Source organism: Zootoca vivipara, chromosome 2 (genome assembly GCF_965207765.1).
Source record: "Zootoca vivipara chromosome 2, rZooViv2.hap1.1, whole genome shotgun sequence".
Taxonomy (NCBI): Eukaryota; Metazoa; Chordata; class Lepidosauria; order Squamata; family Lacertidae; genus Zootoca; species Zootoca vivipara.
In genome coordinates this window covers 90,016,696-90,036,508 of record NC_142584.1, presented here as the reverse complement: position 1 = coordinate 90,036,508, position 19,813 = coordinate 90,016,696, and the positions used below count along the sequence as shown (strand labels likewise).

Here is a 19,813-nt window from a genome sequence, read left to right as displayed (position 1 = left end):
GGGAAATGCATGACATTAAAGAGAAGAGGGAAATGAGCAAACTCGGGCTTAATTCTTGATGCTACTGTATAAAGTTTTTATAATGACCAGCTTGCATAGCAACAAGCTGCTCAGAATCGACCCAGCCTTCCTAGAAAGGTCCCTAATGCAGGCAGAAATTGTTGACCTTATAGGGAGACTTTGCCTTCTGGAGCCTAGCTTGGATCTTCCAGCTTGCCGTTCGCGTGGCAGCAGGTAGGCTCACAAGTTGATGCTCTCAGCCTCAGAGCAATGGTCCTTCTGCTGCCTTTTGTCACAAGCAAATGTGGAAGTTATGAGTGCCAGCGACTGATGACAGTATCCAACCATAAGCCTGTTAAGCTCCACATTTTCAAACCTGTCTGGCAGCAGCTCTCCGGCATCTTAAGCAAAGGCCTTTACTAAGCATTATAACCCAAGGCCATTTAATTTGAGATAGCAGTGATTGGATTTGGGTCTTTGCATATATGAAACCTGTAAATGCCATGCTCTACAACTGAGCTTTGGCCCTTTCTTTTGTGTGGAATATCAATTCTGCAACAAATAATTCATAAAATGATTTATTTCCTAAACTTATTCAGTGTGCCATGTATTGATAACACTTAAGATAAATCAGAGCAGTTTCCAATTGGAGGATACAGTGGTACCTCAGTTTATGAACTTAATCCATTCCGGAAGGCCGTTCTTAAACCGAAACCGTTCTTAAACCGAGGCATGCTTTCCCAAATCTAGAGGTGCTCGAGACATAGTCATCACATTCTGGTTCACTGGCTGTTGCTTCTGGAGAACAGGAAATATCTCTTCATGGTGATATTATTATGTCATATGCTGAGTATCCCTTTGTATTGCTGGGGGCAGGGTGGAGAGAGAGATGGAGGATTCTTCCAACGTCCTGTTTTTTGAGCATTAACCCCAACTTGCTGGCAAAGAATTTGCACAGTTATTACAACGTCATTGTTAGTTGACCATTCATTCTGCTTTGTTTATGGGAAGGCTATGTGACACAATTATTCCATACTTTACATTGCATTATTTTTTATTTTATCTTATTTATTTATTTTATCAAATCCACATTATTTCTACAACCTATCAAAAACATACATTCCTGCAAAATAGTGAAATTCTGGTGCTAGTCATGGACCTGTTGTTTTGTTGGCAGACCAACATCTGTAGTAATGTCTAATTTATATCTGAGGGTGAGATATAGTGACATGACTTAAGGCATCCACAGAGAGTCAAAGCTGACTTTATCCATTGGTTAGGTAGGATGAAGAATAGCTATGACCACAAAGGTGAATCTACATCTAACAACTGTTTCTTTTTTTAGAACCCACCAGAGCTCCAACCCATGTCTTTGCCAAAAGCCTTTCTGCTTCAGAAGTACAAGTATTTTGGACCTTGCTCCCAGAAACCCAGAGCAAAGGAAGGATACAGGGCTACGAGGTAAGAACGTAAGGGACATCACTAGCCTGAAACAATCCTTGTTTTGTCTGAAATGGTCTTATGTGCACCAAGAATTTGGTTTAAACTGAAAATCTCTTTCCCCCCCCCATAACAATGCACTTAACCATATGCTAATCCACTTGGTATCAATGAGCAGTAATAACATGTGATTGTAAGTCTTAGTGCATTGCAATGCAAGGTGGGAGCCCTTGCGGAGGCCTTAGTTTCTGCAACTTTCCTTGAATTATCAGCTATTTGCTCCACCATATAGTAAGAAATACACAACATGCAGCCACAGTGCAAGCCTAAATGCCAGTTTATTGTGCATATTATATTTTAGATGTCTTTCTTCCTTAATACAATATTTAAAATCATGGGACTAGAAATAAAAATAGGGAAAGGCTCCTATTAGGGAACCCCTCCTTCAGACGTGTGAAGAACACAACATCCTACGATCAGTGCAGTTAAGTGGAATGTTAAGACCTGTGGGTATAATGCAGTATACAAATATTATTATTATTATTATTATTATTATTATTATTATTGGCTATAAACATGCCCATCAAAGAGACTGCTGCAGTGGTCAGATATGCTGACTGCTGGTTTCATGCATGAAAGGGTTATTTTGAAACAGAGCAGCCTCATTGAGACAGAGGCAATGGCAGGATTTGTGGAGAGCTGCTAAAGCAAAAATCCAGACAAAGATACTATAAACGCTTCCAAGAATGAAGTCGTGTCAATTCTTTTTTCTATATTAAAGGTCATATTGAGATCGAGGCCTTTACGTCATTTCTCAAAAAACAGGAATGTGGCATCCTGTTCCAGAGGGGGAAAAATCCTAGGCCCTCAGTTTACCACTAGCTTCGATCAACGCAGCTTTGGACCAATGTCAGCCACAAGATGCCAAGTGATTGTGGCAGATTAGAACCCTCCATCTGGGCAGAACCTTAAATAATTGAGCTATGGCATCTGATTGGCCCAAAGCAGGATTGGCTCAATGAGAGATTTGTCTACTATTTAAATGGGAAACCAAGAAACGTAACACGGAATTGAATGGAATGGAATAGAATAGAAAACTGCATGATAGAAACTCTGTGGCGGGAATGTATGAGGGTTTGCCGGGTTGTTCTAAACTACTTCAGATTGTAAAGTGGCTATTCAGGTGTGGAGTTTAAATATGAAAGCATGTGTTTCATTTGTGCAGGTTAGATACTGGAGGCATGGGGATAAGGAAGAGCAGGCTGGAAGAATCAGAACAGCTACCAATCAGACCTTTGCAAAAGTCACCAGCTTGAAAGGCAATGTTTTGTACCACTTGGCTGTCAAAGCTTACAACACAGCAGGGATGGGACCTTCCAGTCCAGTAGTCAACGTGACAACTAAAAAGCCACGTGAGTGTGGGGTGGGGCACTTTCTTTTGCTACATGGTGCTACATTTTTGAGTGCCCGTAATATTCCAGCATCCCTAATTTTATTAACTGGGACACAGAAAACTGCATTATTTGCTGGGCAAGAAAGAAAAATATTTTTCTGCTCAGTGTAAGGACTTCCTCTACTTGTCACCAGTGCACTGAATTCCCATCTGATTCTCTTTTTCATCCATAATACTTTGTTATGTCAGCTCTGCTGCTGACTTGGAATACACGTTTTCCAGGAGCTCTTTAACTAAGCAAATGTAAGAGTTCACTAAGAGCATCTCATAAACTATACTGAAAGAGGAAGGAAAACTTTGCTGCTTAATAACATTCACTCTCCTTCACTTTGAATTTAGCACCAAGTCAACCGCCTGGAAACATCATTTGGAATTCATCGGACTCTAAGATTATACTGAACTGGGATCAAGTAAAAGCACAGAATAATGAATCTGAGGTGAAAGGATATAAAGTACGTAACAGGCAGCAAAACTTATTTTCCATTTTTATAAGACATTAAGTAGTACCGCTCTACAGTATTGAACTAACTAACTTCTGAATGAACTGTGAAAATTTAATTTTTTCAGTAGGATCTGAAATTGACATAAACTTCACATGGGCTGTGATCTAAACAACTTTAATAATGTTCTGTAGACTTCAGTGATAGCAGTAAATATGCATACTATGCAGTGTATACTATGAGGATGATAATCTAATAAACTGAGACTATTTTTCACCTGCAACTCCAATGGCATTAAAGCATTCCCAAACTGATGAAGAAGTGACAAGTGTCTCTGAGAGGCACAGGTTTTAAATGATTCAAAATGCAGTGGCCCAATTCCAGGACAAAATACACCACTAGCACTTGTACCAATGTAAACTACCTAGCTTCCTCCTCCTACTCAATACCTTATGCCTGTTTGGAGCATCCCCCCCCCCCATTTCATTTCATACAATTTATATACCGTTCGATTGTAGAAAGAACCACAAAGCATGAGCTTAATGCTTTGTTGCCTAGGCTCATGAGATATTACTACGTGCTGCAGTAGCAAGGGAGTTGTTCATCCTGTTGACTTGGATGGAATTCTGCTTAATATTTCAGTCTGTTTCCTTACCTGGCTGCCTTTCCACCCTCATCTGATACAGGCAAGGTCTTGCATGGGGAGCTTGAGTTGTTGAAGCCATTGTGTCACTGGTGTAACAGCAGCTTCTCAGCATGGCGGGGATGCATTAGCATTTGCACATCATAAGACATTTTGCCTTGCTCCAAGGCTATTTTTTTCTATTTCTGTATGTTTCTATACAGCGAGATCCTTATTTTCGTGGCTGCTCTAAGACTGAGCTATCAGATCAGCTTAAAAATTCAGTTCAGAAATGAAAAGCTGAGAATCAGGCCTCTCCAGTATGAAATTCTGGTGAAATTCTACCGAGTACTTTGATCTCAAGGAAAGCAGAGCTACATGAACAGCTCTGAGTTCACAAAGCCAATGAGAGAATGAAAGTAATGCATCCTAATGCTCAAGTGTATGACAAGAAGCAACACGACTTTCCAAAAGCCAAGGCATATATTTTCTCTAGGGAATATAAGACTTGATTAGTTATTAATATAAGTCCTAGAAATAGAAGCAACTTCTATAGAAAATCTAAGGCTCTTGCTTCTTTCTTTCTTTCTCTTTCTCCCCCTTGGCTAAAAATACGGTCTAGGTTTTATACAGATGGAACAGACAAAGCAGCACATCTGTTATAGAAACTAACAAAACATCTGTGGAGCTTTCGCTGCCTTTTGATGAAGATTACATCATAGAAATAAAGCCATTCAGTGATGGAGGAGATGGCAGTAGCAGCGAGCAGATCCGAATTCCAAAGATATCAAGTAAGAGCCCTTTTTGTTCTTCGCCATGTGAGGGTACTTGAGTCTCCCATGAATGATCCAGGGCTGAATCTGTTTCTCTGTGCATATAACTTTATTACAGAGTGCTTTTAAAATGTAATAAATAGTACCAAGAAAGTACAGTGGTGCCTCGCTAGACGAATTTAATTCGTTCCAGGACTCAATTCGCCCTACGAAAAATTTGTCTAGCGAGTCGCGGTTTCCCATAGGAATGCATTGAAACTTAATCAATGCGTTCCTATGGGCTCTGGGGGACTGCCGGCTGGCTCGGGGACTTCCCGCTGCTCCGGCGCTGCTGTATTGTGGGGCGGGGTGCTTCCCACTTCTCAGCTGAGAAGCAAGCAGCACACCCCCCCACGATACAACAGCACGCGGAGCAGCGGCAAGAAGCGCACAGCGGCGGCGCTGAGGGGGCCGATCCGGGCCGGCCCAAGGGTGAGCACCGCGTGCTTTCTCCCGCTCGCCGCGGTGGCGCTCAGGCAGACAATCCCGGCCCGGCCCGAGGGCGAGCGCAGCGCGTGGGGCGAGCAAGAGAAAGCGTGGCTTCCTGGAGGAACCGCCTCAGGCAGCAGATCCAGCCCCCAAGGAATGCATTGCCTACTGACACACATTACTTGCGAGGCTGGATCTTCTAACTGATGCTCCCCAGCCCCGCTTGTTCCTGATGTAGATCTTTACTTACTCAGTAGGGAGGATGACATTTTGTGGTTCACCTCAGGTGCCAAAATGTCTCGGGCTGGCCCTGGCAATGAATGAAATTTTCTGTGGTTAGAACAGAAGGTGCCTTTCTCAGTTTTGTAACTGTTTACTTTGAATAAAGTCTTGCAAAAGAAAATAAAAAGCCCTCCTTTTCTGCTTAATGGTTTTCAATCATAATGGGAGATTCTTTTCATATAGGCATTTTCAGTTGTGTGACCAAACAAAGCACTAGAATTTATCCCTCTGTGCACCTAAAATGACAGTAAATTGTCCCTGCAAAAGTGGAGTAAAGGTTAATTATGGCATTGCAGTAGTTTTCCTGCAGGCACATAACAAGTACTAAGTCAGGAGCAAAAGAATAGGCTTGCTTTAGTCATTAGCTCTACTACCCACAACACAGAGCACAACAGGTTTATATGGGGCTCCCTTGTACACTAGCATTTCCCCATTCACAGAACAATATTTTACAGTCATACCTCTTGTTATGAATGCTGCGGGTTGCGTACGGCACAGGATATGTACGCGCCGAAACCGGAAGTAGCGGAACGGGTGACTTCCGGGTTCAGTGGTTCGTGCATGCACAGACACGACGAATGACGTCATGCGCAGAAGCACCGAATCACACCGCGCACATGCGGCACTTCATGTTGCGTACTCCTCACATTGCGTACGGGGCTCCGGAATGGATCCCGTACACAACATGAGGTACCACTGTATTTTCATTGTTACCAGAAATACTTGTGACACCTTAAAATGCCAGCAAATGTATTATGAAGACCTGGGTACAAATTCTTACATGGCCATGAACCTCACTGAGTGTGACCTTGGACTAGAGATGGGAAGGCCTGGGGGGGTGAATTTTTTTTTGGGGGGGGGGACAGACATGGGAAGGCCTGGGGGAGCAGAAAAAACAACAGCTCCCACCGTTTTCCAGTTTTTTCCCAGACCTTCCCATCTCTACCTTGGACTAGTTATAGTCTCTCAGCATATGCACCACGTAAGGTGGCTGTGAGATAGGGGGAAAACACGTAAACCACCTTGAGCTCTTTGGAGGGAAAGTAGGATATAAATGCAAGAAACGCCTGTCAAAACACTTCTGTGCATGTGGAGCTGCCACCGCATTACAGTGGAACTGGGAATACTTTTATGCAGAACTTTTGCATGCACATTGAAACTCTGCACCACAGCCCCAAACCCTGTTTTTCCTTCCTGCTACTTAGCATTTCTGTCAATATAAAAGCTTTCCATATGAATCAGTGCCAAAGTAATTCTTTCATGTTACTGAATGCAGGAGCACCATAAAAGTGAGGCGAGTTACGTCACTTGTTCAGGTATGTGAAGCTGCAAGATATCAAACCTCGTGATTTCTTTTTTCTTCTTCTCCTAGATGCCTATGCGAGAGGGTCGGGCGCCTCTACTTCAAATGCTTGTACGTTGTCAGCCATCAGCACAATAATGATTTCCCTCACAGCTAGATCAAGTTTATGACAAAAAATATCTAAAGGACTTCCTGTTTATAATATAACTAAGCAACATTTAGCTAGTTGTTTTGAAGACACCCAGTACTAAGTAATATTGTTGTTCGAGTACATCTTACTACTGGAAAAAAAAATGTTTTATGCTTCTCTAGGAATGGCATTATACAGTACTTCCTCAAAGCAAATATAGCTTTGTCTGAAGTTTCTTTGGAAACTCTGCAATGCACTGAAAACATCTGTAATACGATGTTACCAAAGCAGTTTACATATGTCCTTATATGCATATTTTTTATTATATATTTAGTGTTTTATAGACTTTTTTAAAGTTAACATATGATGTAGATATTAATTTCTTTCCCCCTCTGCTATGAAATGCTATTGATGGCATTTACTGTTGCAAAAATACATTGTTTTGGAATGTTTTATAGCCAGGTCGAAAGTTCTCAGTATACTGGTTTCAAATTGATTGTATAGTTTTACAAGAGTGCACTGGCAAAGCTCTTTTGACCTCAATCCATTCTTCAAGGTACCTGGGCTTATCTGTACACAGGTAGGACCCCAACGGCGTTATATGAAGTCTTCCCTCCCCTCTCCCTGATGGCCTCAAGTCAGGTTTGCTGCTGCTACTGCAGCGCTTGTGGGCACTGGGCCTTATCTATTGGCCATTGCTAGCCCCTGATGCCCAGACGACTTCCACAAGGAAGGGATGGAGTGGGCTGCTAGATAACTATACAAGAAGGACAGGATATACATGTCTGGTGCCAGCAGTACAGCCAGCTGGAGGATTGGGAGATGCAAGAGGAAGGTTCACTGGAATACTTTTTCAAGATCCTTTCCCCCAATATGTGCAGAGGAGGAGGATGGATCACGCTGCTATTTAAAGCAGCTAGAGTGTTTTTCTTTTTTTGTTTAAATGACATGTAAGGTGTTCATTCTTGGATCAAATTACAAAAAAGACAAATCTAAAATAACTTTCAATGCATTTGCTTTCAGGTTTGTGTAAGTCAACTGCATAGTATCAGCTAGCTAATATTTTAATGATGCATAGCAAAGATTTTCATTTGAATGTACTTAAGTTTTCTCTAGAAATTTAATAAATATTAAATTGACATTCGTTCCATTTAGTCGTGAGCACTCCTATAGTAATGTAGACCAGACGTTGCTATAGCAAAGGACAAGATGCTGAATGCGGTGAAAATCTTGAAATTCCACCCTTTGAGCAATTTATGTAATTCTGGATTTGCACCATTTTAATAAGGAAGTCTGTGCGTCTGTGATACTTTAAATGAAACATAATTATGCTGGTTTTTGTGTTGGAACATATATTTCTTTTGACAGGTACATGTTTAACTGTAATTCTCTATAGTTTGGTTTCATAAACTGAATTACAAAATTATCTCTGTTTATACGATTTTTGTTTGAGTATAGGTCATAAGCTAAATCTAATAAATACCGTTCTAGTGAATACTTCCCTAAAAAGGCTTTTTTTCCATTAAAATATATATATATATATGTATGTCTGGCTGTCTCTATGCACTTCCAAATAGCTCCTTTATTTTAAGATATCATACCCTCTTGCCTTTTTGCTAGCACAAGTGAACAGAACCCAACACCTGAAGAGTGTTCTGAAGACCTAGCTTTAATTTTCTTGACAAGCTCTTTATACATACCTAGCATGTTGATAAAATCCTGTTCAAATGTGACAGTGACTGCAGTCCATCATGACATTTTCTCATGAAGCTGTCATTCATTTTCATTAAAGCTTGGGTTGAGCACTATCTCCACTGACTTGGGTGTGCATACCGGTTCTCAATGAACATTTGAACTTCTGCACAAGCTTGCACATGCAGAGCTCCATCCACGCTCCACTCTATGTGTTCACCATTGTCTGGGAAGGTATATGGCCCATGCCCAGAATTTTAAAAGAAAAAATATATTAATACGAAAGATTTATTTATTACTGGGGTAAAATTTTGTACATATGCTCAGATGGAACAATAATAATATTCTGTTCATTCTTTCCCCAATTTTTTTTAAAAAAAATGCACTGCAGAGGTTTATAATTTGTTGTTCCTGATAATTTAAATTTGCCTGTAACTTCTCTGTTTTGCTTCCAGAACAATACAAGCTAACTTTTAAACTACTTTCAAAATATATTTATTAAGTAACTCATAATCAGGATTCCACTTGTGTAAGTCAGGGGTGTTAACCAGAGAAATATTGTCAGTATTTCAAGCTGTGTTCCTTTCTTAGTTTGATATGGTTACTTCTATGTAAAAACAAAAACAAAACAAAAAAACCCACAAAAGAAAGAAAATGAAAGAAAAAAAGCCTTGTAGTTTTTCTCCCCAGTGTAAATGATATTTATCAGTGATCTAGCAGATGTAATCTTTTTTATAGTTATTGGTAATAAATATTCTGTTATTTGTAAATATTTCTGTGTTTATAGGCATTTTTCCTGCATTTGTGGTGGTTCTTTGTTAAAAAAAAATGCTCCATGACACTCTTAATCTCAAATGTTTGTTTTGTGGAAACACACAGGATCAGTGGTGGGCAGATTTCCAAAAACTCAACATGGAATGGGCACCATTAAAAATTGTTTAAAAATAATTTTAAAACAAATGTTTATTTCTAATTAAGAGCCCATGCCGATGTTGTAATTGGGATTGCTTGCTGCCTTCAAACCCTGCAATGAGATCCTCACAGAAAGCCCCAAAAGACACACATGCTTTCCTCATTTCCAAACTTGACGATGGATGGCACTCAAGACCATAAGAACCTTTGGAAATGTACTTCCATGGTTCCTGGTGTCTTTAAGGATACCAGTGACCCCTCACTGTGCCCTTTCTGGAGATGTTGGAAACCACAGGAACCATATTTCCAAGTAGTCCTGATATCCTTCGAAACTGTATGTGTGCTTGTAGCAATATCCAGGAGCCTAACAGAGACTCACTACTAGCTTTCCTCATCAGTAAGTTTGGGAATGATAAGACAGAGCTACAGAAGTTCACAGCAAGGTGCCAAGAAGCAAAGGCTGAAACCGCGGACAGCTGGACTTCGAATACTGCCTGTTTCAAACTTCAGCACCTCACTAGCCAAGATGCACCATTTATTGGGTTGGCTCATCAATTTATCTGGTGACACATCAAGGCTGCGATTCTATACTTATCTGGGAGCAAGACCCATTGAAGTCAGACTGACTCTTGAGTAGACAAGCAGAGGCTTACGCTGCAAGTGGATCAACTGCATATTTATTACTTCATTTTCCCTCCCTTGCAACTATATTTAAGGTGCAAAAATGAAGCTAGCCTTTTGAATTTGCTCTAGAAGGGCATTAAAGGGTATAAAGCCTAGCCACTGTCCAGTAACAGATATCTGAAAACAAGTTGTAGAGACTCAAGACCAGAAGCGTAAGCCCTAAACCATTTCTCTGTTCTGTTTCCCATTCATTTCAATGAAGCAGTGAACTGTGACAACAAAGGGATACAGGTGGCCCTTCTATGTGATAAGTTCTGTGTGTGTACATTTCATCAAAAATAGGGCTTTGGGTCTGGGACGTGGCTAGCAGGAGACTAATACAAACTCACACACTATTATAGGTATGCAGCTGCAACATGGATTCTAAAAAAAACAGTCTGTTTTATATAAAGGCTCTCTTCATGGTAGGTAGGTAGGTAGGTAGGTAGGTAGGTAGGTAGGTAGGAAGGAAGGAAGGAAGGAAGGAAGGAAGGAAGGAAGGAAGGAAGGAAGGAAGGAAAGGATTATAATGTATCCCCTCCTATCTTCTATTTTAGTGCCACCTTGAATGCATCTAATTGTGGCTCTGGAATAGTAGATCTGCACACCACCTGCAGTTACTACAGAAACACTATCACAGGCATCCCCAAATTGCGGCCCTCCAGATGTTTTGGCCTACAACTCCCATGATCCCTAGCTAACTGGACCAGTGGTCGGGGAAGATGAGAATTGTAGTCCAAACATCTGGAGGGCCGAAGTTTGGGGGGGTGCCTGCACTATCATTATGCTGGAAGCCGCTCAGAGTGGCTGGGACAACCCAGCCAGATAAGCAGGGTACAAATAATAAATTATTATTACTATCATCATCAACATCATCATCACTAAAAGAACGGCGTAGGAAAGAATTTTATTGCTGCCAGATGTTAAAAGTAGCAGCACAAATCCTAAAATGAAGAGGTTAAGGTCATTCGCATCACAGTGGAAGCTATGGATTATAGGAAGTGGAATCCAAGCAATAGCTCATGTCTCAAACAAGAAAACAAAACTTAAATTATACAGGTCAAGGGCGTAAAAGCAGTATCCATGAGTTTTCTCAAAAACCAGCAAAACTGGCCATCAATTACTTGGGTTTTGCTGCAGTAGCAGAGACTCAAAGCCCTTGGCAAGGAATAATTTCAGTACCTTGTGATACATGTGTTGGGTTTTTTATACTTACTGTGGTCATTTGTGGAAGTTCCTTTTCTTGTGAAACATCCGTGCCATAATGTAATCTTCTTGGCAGCAGGCAAAAAGTCCCTTGCTTATCCAGGCATTTTAATCTGCTAATAGTAAATTTTATATATTAATAAGCGACCTTGAATCCAAGGCGGATGAAGGGTGATATAAAAACATTTTCATTCATAAATAACAACTAAATAACGAAAGGATATAGTTCATTAAAAGAAAAAAAGTTTCCTGATAACCAGAAACAGGGCTATGGCTCTTCTTCATTCTGTGATTTGCCATCTCTGCTGTAACAAGGGGAACCTTCACTGATATTACTTCTTATGGAATATTTGACATGACAAATGATTTGAAAGGTCACAGTGGCTTTAATGGCAAATTAAGGGACGAAATTTTACATTTTAGTCAAGACAGCTTTATGGGACATCCAGATTTCTGAAGCAGTATGGTGCTCAGAAGCAAACATGCAGAGGGCAGAGAATGCCATCAAGCGTCATTTGTGGATTTCCTGGTGGTATCAGATTAACCACCATGTAAAGCAGAATGCTAAAATAGGAGGATGTTTGGTCTGATTGACCAAGGCTTTATTCTTTTGGACTTTTTGGCAATTCTTTGTTTCTAATGGAAACTGGAGGCTTAAGGCTAGGATCAAACTCAATGGGCTTCAGCATGCCAATTTTTGTGCTAAATTGTGGTCTTTAGAATCTTATATCATGGAACCATAATCATTTTTAAAAAACCAAAACAAAACACAACTATACAAATTGTGAGCATCACCACAGTCTTCTGGCAGTACATTTCATAAGTAATTTACACATTTTTTTGTGGGGGGGGGGGAGTACTTAATTTTCTTGGTTCGTCATCTCCTCCCAGTTTCATTGGAACAGCCTCAGTGATTTGCTTGTAGGAATGCATTATTATGAAGAAAAAAGCTTTGTGACATTTTGCTTATCTTTAGGTCAAAGGATACTGCTGCAGTATATGACAGTAATATGTCTTTTAACATTCACAACCTCTAAAACTTCCTTGATAGAACTTAGCTAGGTTTGTTACGAAACCATTGCAATATTTTAAGCAATGTTGGATTCCTTTGTCATTTTGAGATCAGTTTCAACGTTGCACTGCATCCATATTTAATAACAGACTGAAGAATGTTCCAAGGCAGTAAAGCAGAGCTCCTCAAACTAACTCCCAGGGTCTTAGCATTGCTTTTGATTTCTTTACTTTATTCACTGATGCAGGGCCCTCTGAAACTCATGTGGTTCTAGAGAACAAACCAAAAGATATTTGTTTTATTCTTCAGATAAAAAGGCAGCTCAAAGTAGAACTATCCTTCGGTTGTACCCAAATTGTACTCTTAAGAAGCTGCTGCTTTGCTACAAACTTGGTTTTCATAATCATAGCTACAAAGGGGATGGGATATTTCATAGGGAGACATAAGGGAAACCATGTTGGCCCATGCATCTATCAAGGGCTAGATTCATACATCACTGAAGTTCGCAAGAAATAAGGGTTTTGGCCAGCCAAGTCATATGCTAATGATCATAGCAGTGTCGGAATACAAAATGTCACTACACAACAGTAAAATAGCAACAGCAACATCTTATTCCTCAGATCTTTTTACAAAACCTATTCTATCCTAGATGAGGGTTGTAGCCAACTAAGACATTGCACTCCACTCATACAAAAGCTGGAGCTCCCCCTCCCTCTTCTCCCCCTCCCCCCAAAAATCTGTTCTGGGTGTTCCCCCAACTCTCCAGGGCAGATTTGGGGATAGTACAAGGGGAGTGAGGAAAGTGGGGGTGGGAGCAATGCCCAAGGACTTAGTTGGAGTCAGTCCTAAACTACTATAGGTACCGTAACTGAAAGTCAACAGTTTACAGTATAAATTGGGAACAAATGGTGTCCCCACTCCTTGATTCAATGTCACAAAAATATAATGTGCATTTCACAATTATCAAAATGGTTCTAAGTAGTGGGGTTCATTAAGAATGACATTAAAAGCAGGAATGAGAAAAGGATCTCATGCACAGAGCCCTGAGCAACCTGGGTTAAGGGCAGGAAACAATTTGTTTGTACTGAATACTGCATAACATAAGCACATTGGGGTTGCTCTGCCTAATGTTTCCATCTGTATAATAAAATCTAAGATTATCCTCTGACAAATAATGCTCATGAAATAAAGGAGGTGAAGTCAATCAGACAGTCAAAATCACAACTATGTTTCACTACCTGAACTTCAGGGCAAAATGACAAAAAGAGACACACAAATATTACATAGAAGTGACTCATGGTTGTAAAAGGAATGATCCCTTAGTCACTGGGAAAGAAGAGGGTGGAGTGACTAAATTCTTGAGATGCAAGAATCCAAGACCACCACATGAGAAATCATAAAAAGTAAGGTTGTCAAATCATAAAGAACAAAAACTGAGTTAGAAATAGTAGCTAACTAATTTATTTCAACAATTGTTTTTTTTTAAATGGGTGATATGGTGTGCAATGGAGTTTTGCTTATGCAATGGGACTTCCAGTTTCTCCCCTCTCCAGACCCCCCACATGCCCTAAACATCTGCTCCAGTCTCCAGAGGGTGACTCAACCCTCTGGAACACATTATTGGGGTGTGCAGTGGGGACGAGAGAAAGGAAAAGCAATGTTGCATGAGGTGCGCTTGCACTCTGTTGAATCATAATGCAAAATTTTGGGTTGCAATCTGGTAAACATATTAAAGCTGCACCACATCATTTGAGATGTAATTCACCATACACTCTCCTACCGATATGTAATTACCATCTGTATTGACAGAAATTAATCAAGTGCAGTGCTTGGTTGACTAAACCTTAACAATATCATCAAGGCACACCAAAATAAGCTCGGTGGTTCTATCCAAATAGCAAAGATATTGGTGGCATACTGTAGGAAAGTGTGCACCACACTCCTTCCTTTCAGATGTAATACTTTTATTTATAACCACTTACTTGTATCCAGGCCATTTTTCTCCTGAATTCAGAACAGAAAGACTGCAAAGTCAAATCCAGTGTTCTTCCATAGAATACTATAATACAGCCTCAGAGTTCAGGGATCTGGGTTTGGTTATTTTGCTTCTAGTAGCTACATTGCTAACACTTGTTCCCTTTAGTCAAGACTCAGCTGTGTTTAATTTTCCACAGCTGATTTTCACTTTAATTAAAAACAATCCAAAAAGATTTAAGCACTAATCTCTAAGGCCTGTTTTCTTGCCTATCCTAAAGGATAACAAAAGGAAGGGAGAAAGGCTCAGATAATTGACTTTTATGGAAAATGTAATATTTGGATGTACTGTTTTTACTTTGTTGGCAAAACACTTCTGGGAGCAGAAGACTTGTTCTATGTACAATATAAACCATGTGCATTATTTGCATTATTGAAATGAAGGGGAAATTACTCAGGGCTACTAATTGGCAGACTGTAACCCAATAATGATGATTATGACACCAACTAAACAAAGGTTTAGTTAGTTTAATGGTAAGGCCATGTGATGTAATGAGCTTGTTCAGACAATTATAAGCTGGCTTAATAACCTGAGATATGAATGAACCTTCAGGGGTTCTATTACTATCAGACCAAGAGAGGGGGAATTGGGGGGGACACACACAAAATATTGCTTAATATGAGTCCGATCCATTTCAGAACAATTCCTTTATCAAAGACACTTTTTAAAGCAGTAATTCTGATACTACAGTTTCTCTTGTTGCTTTTATCAGCATGCCTTTGCTAAAAAAAATAAAATTCCGGAAATGTATAGGGCTTATAATAAGCATCTGGAGTTTCGTTCCCCTGCCTGCCTCTTTTTAATTTTTTTATTTTGCTTTAAGCTGCTGATAGGGGTTTTGATTCAACAGAGGTCTCATTCCACCAGACTCCACTGGTGATTCTACCACAAAACAAGCTCCTGCTTCACCTGCTAAAGGTGCAGACTATTGTGGAGCTATCAATGGTGATACCGGTAGGTGGTTCAAGATCCTCGCCAGAAGGGCTTTACATGTGGCAGGGCATCTGCCACTCCAAGTCACAGGGCAGACTTACAATTGTTCTGTAATTAAAGTTTAATGGTTCATCTGAGCCAAGACATTATAGTGAATGGCTTTGGAACAAGTTAGGATATTAATACAACTACAAAGAATGGTTTCAGAAACCTAGTCCAGATGGAACTGGAAACTATGGCTAATGGAAGGTTTCCTAGTTTGTTAACTCACTCATCGAAAGAAAGAAGCAAAGCGTGTTCATATTTTGGTTTAGTAAACCAAGATACGATCATCCAAATGTGACAAATGGTCATGGTCAAAACAATTTACCCTGTATAGTTGGGAAAACAGACTCAGCATGACAAAGATTCTTTGGAAAGGAAAAATGACTCTTTACATTGCTCTTTACCCATCCCCCTAAAAAGTCATTCATGTGTCCTTTACAGTAAGAGTCACCTCAATGGGAGAATCTTGCGAAGTAAACACCACCAAAGCTAAAAAGGACAGGCGTGTGCATGACACCAGACCCAAAAGACCATGAGGCATACAAGATTTCAAAAATATTTTTATAATAATAATCTTATTGTGTATATTTGGGGAACTGGTATTTTTGTACTGTACACTGACTCAATATATTGCTTATCTTTCATAGTTCTTTCACAGACAAAGCATATTCAAATTACCATTCATAACCACATCAGACACATTACATAAATCATTCACTTTCATTTCCTAGATATGCAACCAAGACTGAGAGACAATAACTTCATGGGTAACAATGCAAACACACTGTGAAGGGCCTGGTCTTGCTGTGCAGACCAGAGAAGTGACAACAGTTAGTAAATTCTAATTCAGCTTTCATGTTTCGAATTCCAATTTGTAACACAATCCTCTGGACCACCCTGGCTTTCCAAAGAAAATCCATGGAACATAGGAAGCTGCTTTATCCTGACTCAAACCATAAGGCCATCTAGCATAATATTGCCAGTCACTATTTTTTGCATGAAAACACAGTGCAAAAGTTGCCCTCTTGGAACAAATATTCAATATGGTTGATTGTGTGGTTTGTTATCAGCCGTCCCTCATTGCTAGCACCATCATTTTTTAACCTTTGGTCTGTCATACTCCACATTCCCAAGCCCAAAGACAGCAGCCAACCTGGAAAAGAGGAAAATTGTGTACACCTGTCCACATTTTGGAGAGCCAAGTTTTCTGTTCCATTCAGAGCTCCATCAAGCCTGTGTGCACAAAACTACACGTTTTTGGTGATAGATATGAAATTTTGATCTTTGCAAATGCTCTAAATCAATCAAGGAGAATAGCATCACTGGGCTAGCTGATAACTGAAACTATAGGAAAACTGAATTATAAACAACAGTTGCTGGGAGGGGAAGCCAACTTGAACAGTTGGTAAGCAACATGAAGAATTAACGAGGAAGGAGATGAGCTAGAGAGCTGTATTTAATGGCAACTCAGACTAGTCATCCAAAAAAAATCAGCTGTAACAGTGGATTTCTGAAGGATTTTTTTCAGCCAGCGATAGTATTACCCTATGACAAAAAGCGGACATACAATAATGAGGTGAAAGAAAGAAAAGAGAATGCTCATCATAAAAATACATTTTATACAGCAACTTGAAACTTTCTGAGACTAAAAGCTTAGTTTTTTAAAAAAACAAAAACTGAAAATTCTGTGCTAGCCTATTTTTAAAAGTTAGTTCTGTATTTATGTCAGGAGCAAGGTAAACCAGGAGAAAACTAGACCATAATCGCCATGATCAGCATGGCGCATCAAAGAATGTATCAGCAAAGAGATCATTGTTACTCAGATCGAGCAGCACAGATGAAAACACACAAGGCACTGAGCAAACAAAGAGAAGGCAGCCACAACCACATGAATGGTAGCAACAAGCAGGAAGGTTTGTTGTTAATAGAAAACTAAGGAACACACCTCAAAAAAGAGGGGCAAATGTGTACATGAAAGTAGTTGTGCTAGATAAGTTATCCATTAATTTCTGTAACCTAGTATGTAAACAAGTATACTGTACTGTATAATCTATTTAAGTTTTAATTGATGGTATCTTATTTTTCATGAGAAATACTGACTGAGGCATGTAGAAGACTGCTGTGTGTGTGAATTTATGAGGCTGGAGAAATGAGCAGCACCTGAAAAGATTCACAGAAGTGGATGGCTATATTTAGGTCCTGAAGTAGAAAATGTAATTTCATTTCACTTCCATTTCAGTCTACTTTTTTTCTCTTGTCTAGTGAAGCTGTTAAAAGTTGGAATTTGACTTGAGGGCCTAATTTTTAGGAATAATTTTATCTTCAGCTTTCAAGCTTTACATGACAAAATACAGGCTACAGTCTAGAATGGTCCTGCAGGCAGCTCTAAGGGGGTTGACATTACCCTGTCAAGACCTTTGGTTTTTCTCTGTACTGTACACAAGAGCTCTTCATGCTGCATCACAGATTACCCTCGACTTTCTTCCAATTGTAAAAATGGCTCATCATCCTGCTACATAGAATATTATGAGCCAGAAAAAAATGGTTAGTCATGCCAGCAACGTACAACTAGTATGTGAGGTTTTCATACCAGACATGCTTCACCACAGCATTCTACAAGGCATTTCAGAAAGCATTATGTAATGTTCCTTGCCAATAACTGTACACAGCAAGGTTTGGTATTTAGATGTTCTTCTCTGAAGATTTGCATTGTGTGAAGTATGAAGTCTAAGACAACTTACAGAACATTTGGAAAATGTAAAAAATTTTTTTTACATAATGCTATAGATTTTGTATGATTGCACTTGTCTGAGATTTGGCGGTTGTTTTTTTAAAGGAATGGTTGTACAAATACCAGAATTATGTCCTGCATAGTTATAGCAAAACATGCAAAAACCTGGAAACAGAATTTGGAAACACGTTTTGCAAGTGCAACAGACCTCTGCAGCTGTTTAATTCTTATATTGATTAAGTCAGTCACCATAATGATCATCTGTTTTTATTTTTTTTAAATGGTCTATTGTGTTTTAACATGGATATTTTACGGCATGGCACTATAGAAACTTTTATAAATTTAAATAAATACCCCCCCCTTACATTTACAGTACTGTTTTACGTTTCTATGTACAATGAGAGTATTGATAATTACTTTTGATGGGTTTTTTCTTTGTTAATGTAAAGATCTGTACATTTTACATAAGATTTCCTTTAATGGGGGAAACCTTCCACCTTTCTAACTTTATAGTGGTTTCCTCTCAAGTGCATTGTGTTTTTATACTGTGGGTGGTATTCAACTGTTATTCAGCATAGGCATATCTAACATGCTCATTCATTTCAATAGGTCTATTCAAGTAAAATTTAGTTGAAACAAGGCTGCATTTATTTTTTACATGCAAATAATGCATTGCCATGGTTGAATTCTAGCTTTTTGGTTTGTTCCTTAGTTCCCACCAATCTTCCATTTCTGTTATTCCCGGATTAAAGCAAATGGATGGTAGTTTAGGATGTAGGTTGCCAACTTGGTGCCCTTGAAGGCCTTCATTGCCTCCCGTTTGGGGATGCCAAACTCTTTGAGCTTTCGTTAAAACAAGAAAAAAGCAACTCCAGCCGTTCTAGAAAATTATGAAGCAAAGTGCAGTTCTGGAAACCGACTTTTTTGAGGGAGTTGGTGCCATGCTGCTTTTGCTCTGGTAAATCTCCGATATATATACAGATTAAATTGTTTTCTAATGATTGCCCTACATGTTTAGACCTGTTCTTGTTTTATTAGGCTTGCCATACGCCAGGAAAATTCCTGACACGCCCTTGTTTTCGGGTGTAAAAATGGTGCCGGGGGAAAGTTTGACGAAGCGGCGATAGAAACGCAGCTCCAAAATTTTGGGTTTGTTGCCAAAAAATGCTCAACAATTTTGGTGGTTTCCTTAAAAAAAAAGGCGGGTGTCCTTTACTTTTTGAAATATCCCAACCCTAATTCTATCCACAAGAGCCGCCTTGCGTCCCTGTCGGAGGAAAAAGTGGGGTTATAAATAAATGCAAAACAATAATGACGACAACAGCAGCAGCAGCAACACCCTTCTAAGCAAATTTCTGGCGCAAACCTTTTGCGCGAAGTGATAAATAACTATAAACAAGCAAATTTCTGGCGCAAACCTTTTGCGCGAAGTGATAAATAACTATAAACAAGCCCTTCAAGAAAGCCACGCCGTCGCCAGCGGGGTGGGGAGTTAAAACGCAGAAGAGCCTCGCAGGAGGACTGAGGCAGCCCCAAAACCCGCGCGCCTATCGGATAGACCTCGCCTCGAAGCTCGACCCAACCCGGAGCGCCGGGGCTGAAGGAGGAGCGGCTCCGCCAACCCGCCTCCGGGGAGGAGGAGGAGGAGCGCGGCCTGGACCCTTTTACTCCTC

At 39.9% G+C, this 19,813-nt stretch overlaps 1 protein-coding gene and 1 long non-coding RNA gene across 2 annotated transcripts in view; one reads left to right on the top strand and one right to left on the bottom strand.

Moving 5' to 3' along the window:
* Window positions 1-8,941, top strand: part of LOC118080810 (contactin-4) — a 514,415-nt gene extending 505,474 nt beyond the window's left edge. Inside the window, exons 21-25 of the mRNA XM_035106605.3 lie at window positions 1,346-1,461; window positions 2,666-2,852; window positions 3,233-3,345; window positions 4,578-4,746; window positions 6,851-8,941. Of these exons, the coding sequence (XP_034962496.2) occupies window positions 1,346-1,461; window positions 2,666-2,852; window positions 3,233-3,345; window positions 4,578-4,746; window positions 6,851-6,951 (686 nt within the window). The 3' untranslated portion in view covers window positions 6,952-8,941. The remainder of the gene's footprint in view (window positions 1-1,345; window positions 1,462-2,665; window positions 2,853-3,232; window positions 3,346-4,577; window positions 4,747-6,850) is intronic.
* On the bottom strand, window positions 800-19,811 carry LOC148686966 (uncharacterized). The gene is made up of 4 exons (XR_015948276.1): window positions 19,559-19,811; window positions 11,395-11,500; window positions 5,447-5,506; window positions 800-938 (listed from the first exon to the last, which is right to left on the bottom strand). It is a non-coding gene; the product is annotated as an uncharacterized LOC148686966 (long non-coding RNA).
* Window positions 19,812-19,813: the final 2 nt, after the last annotated feature.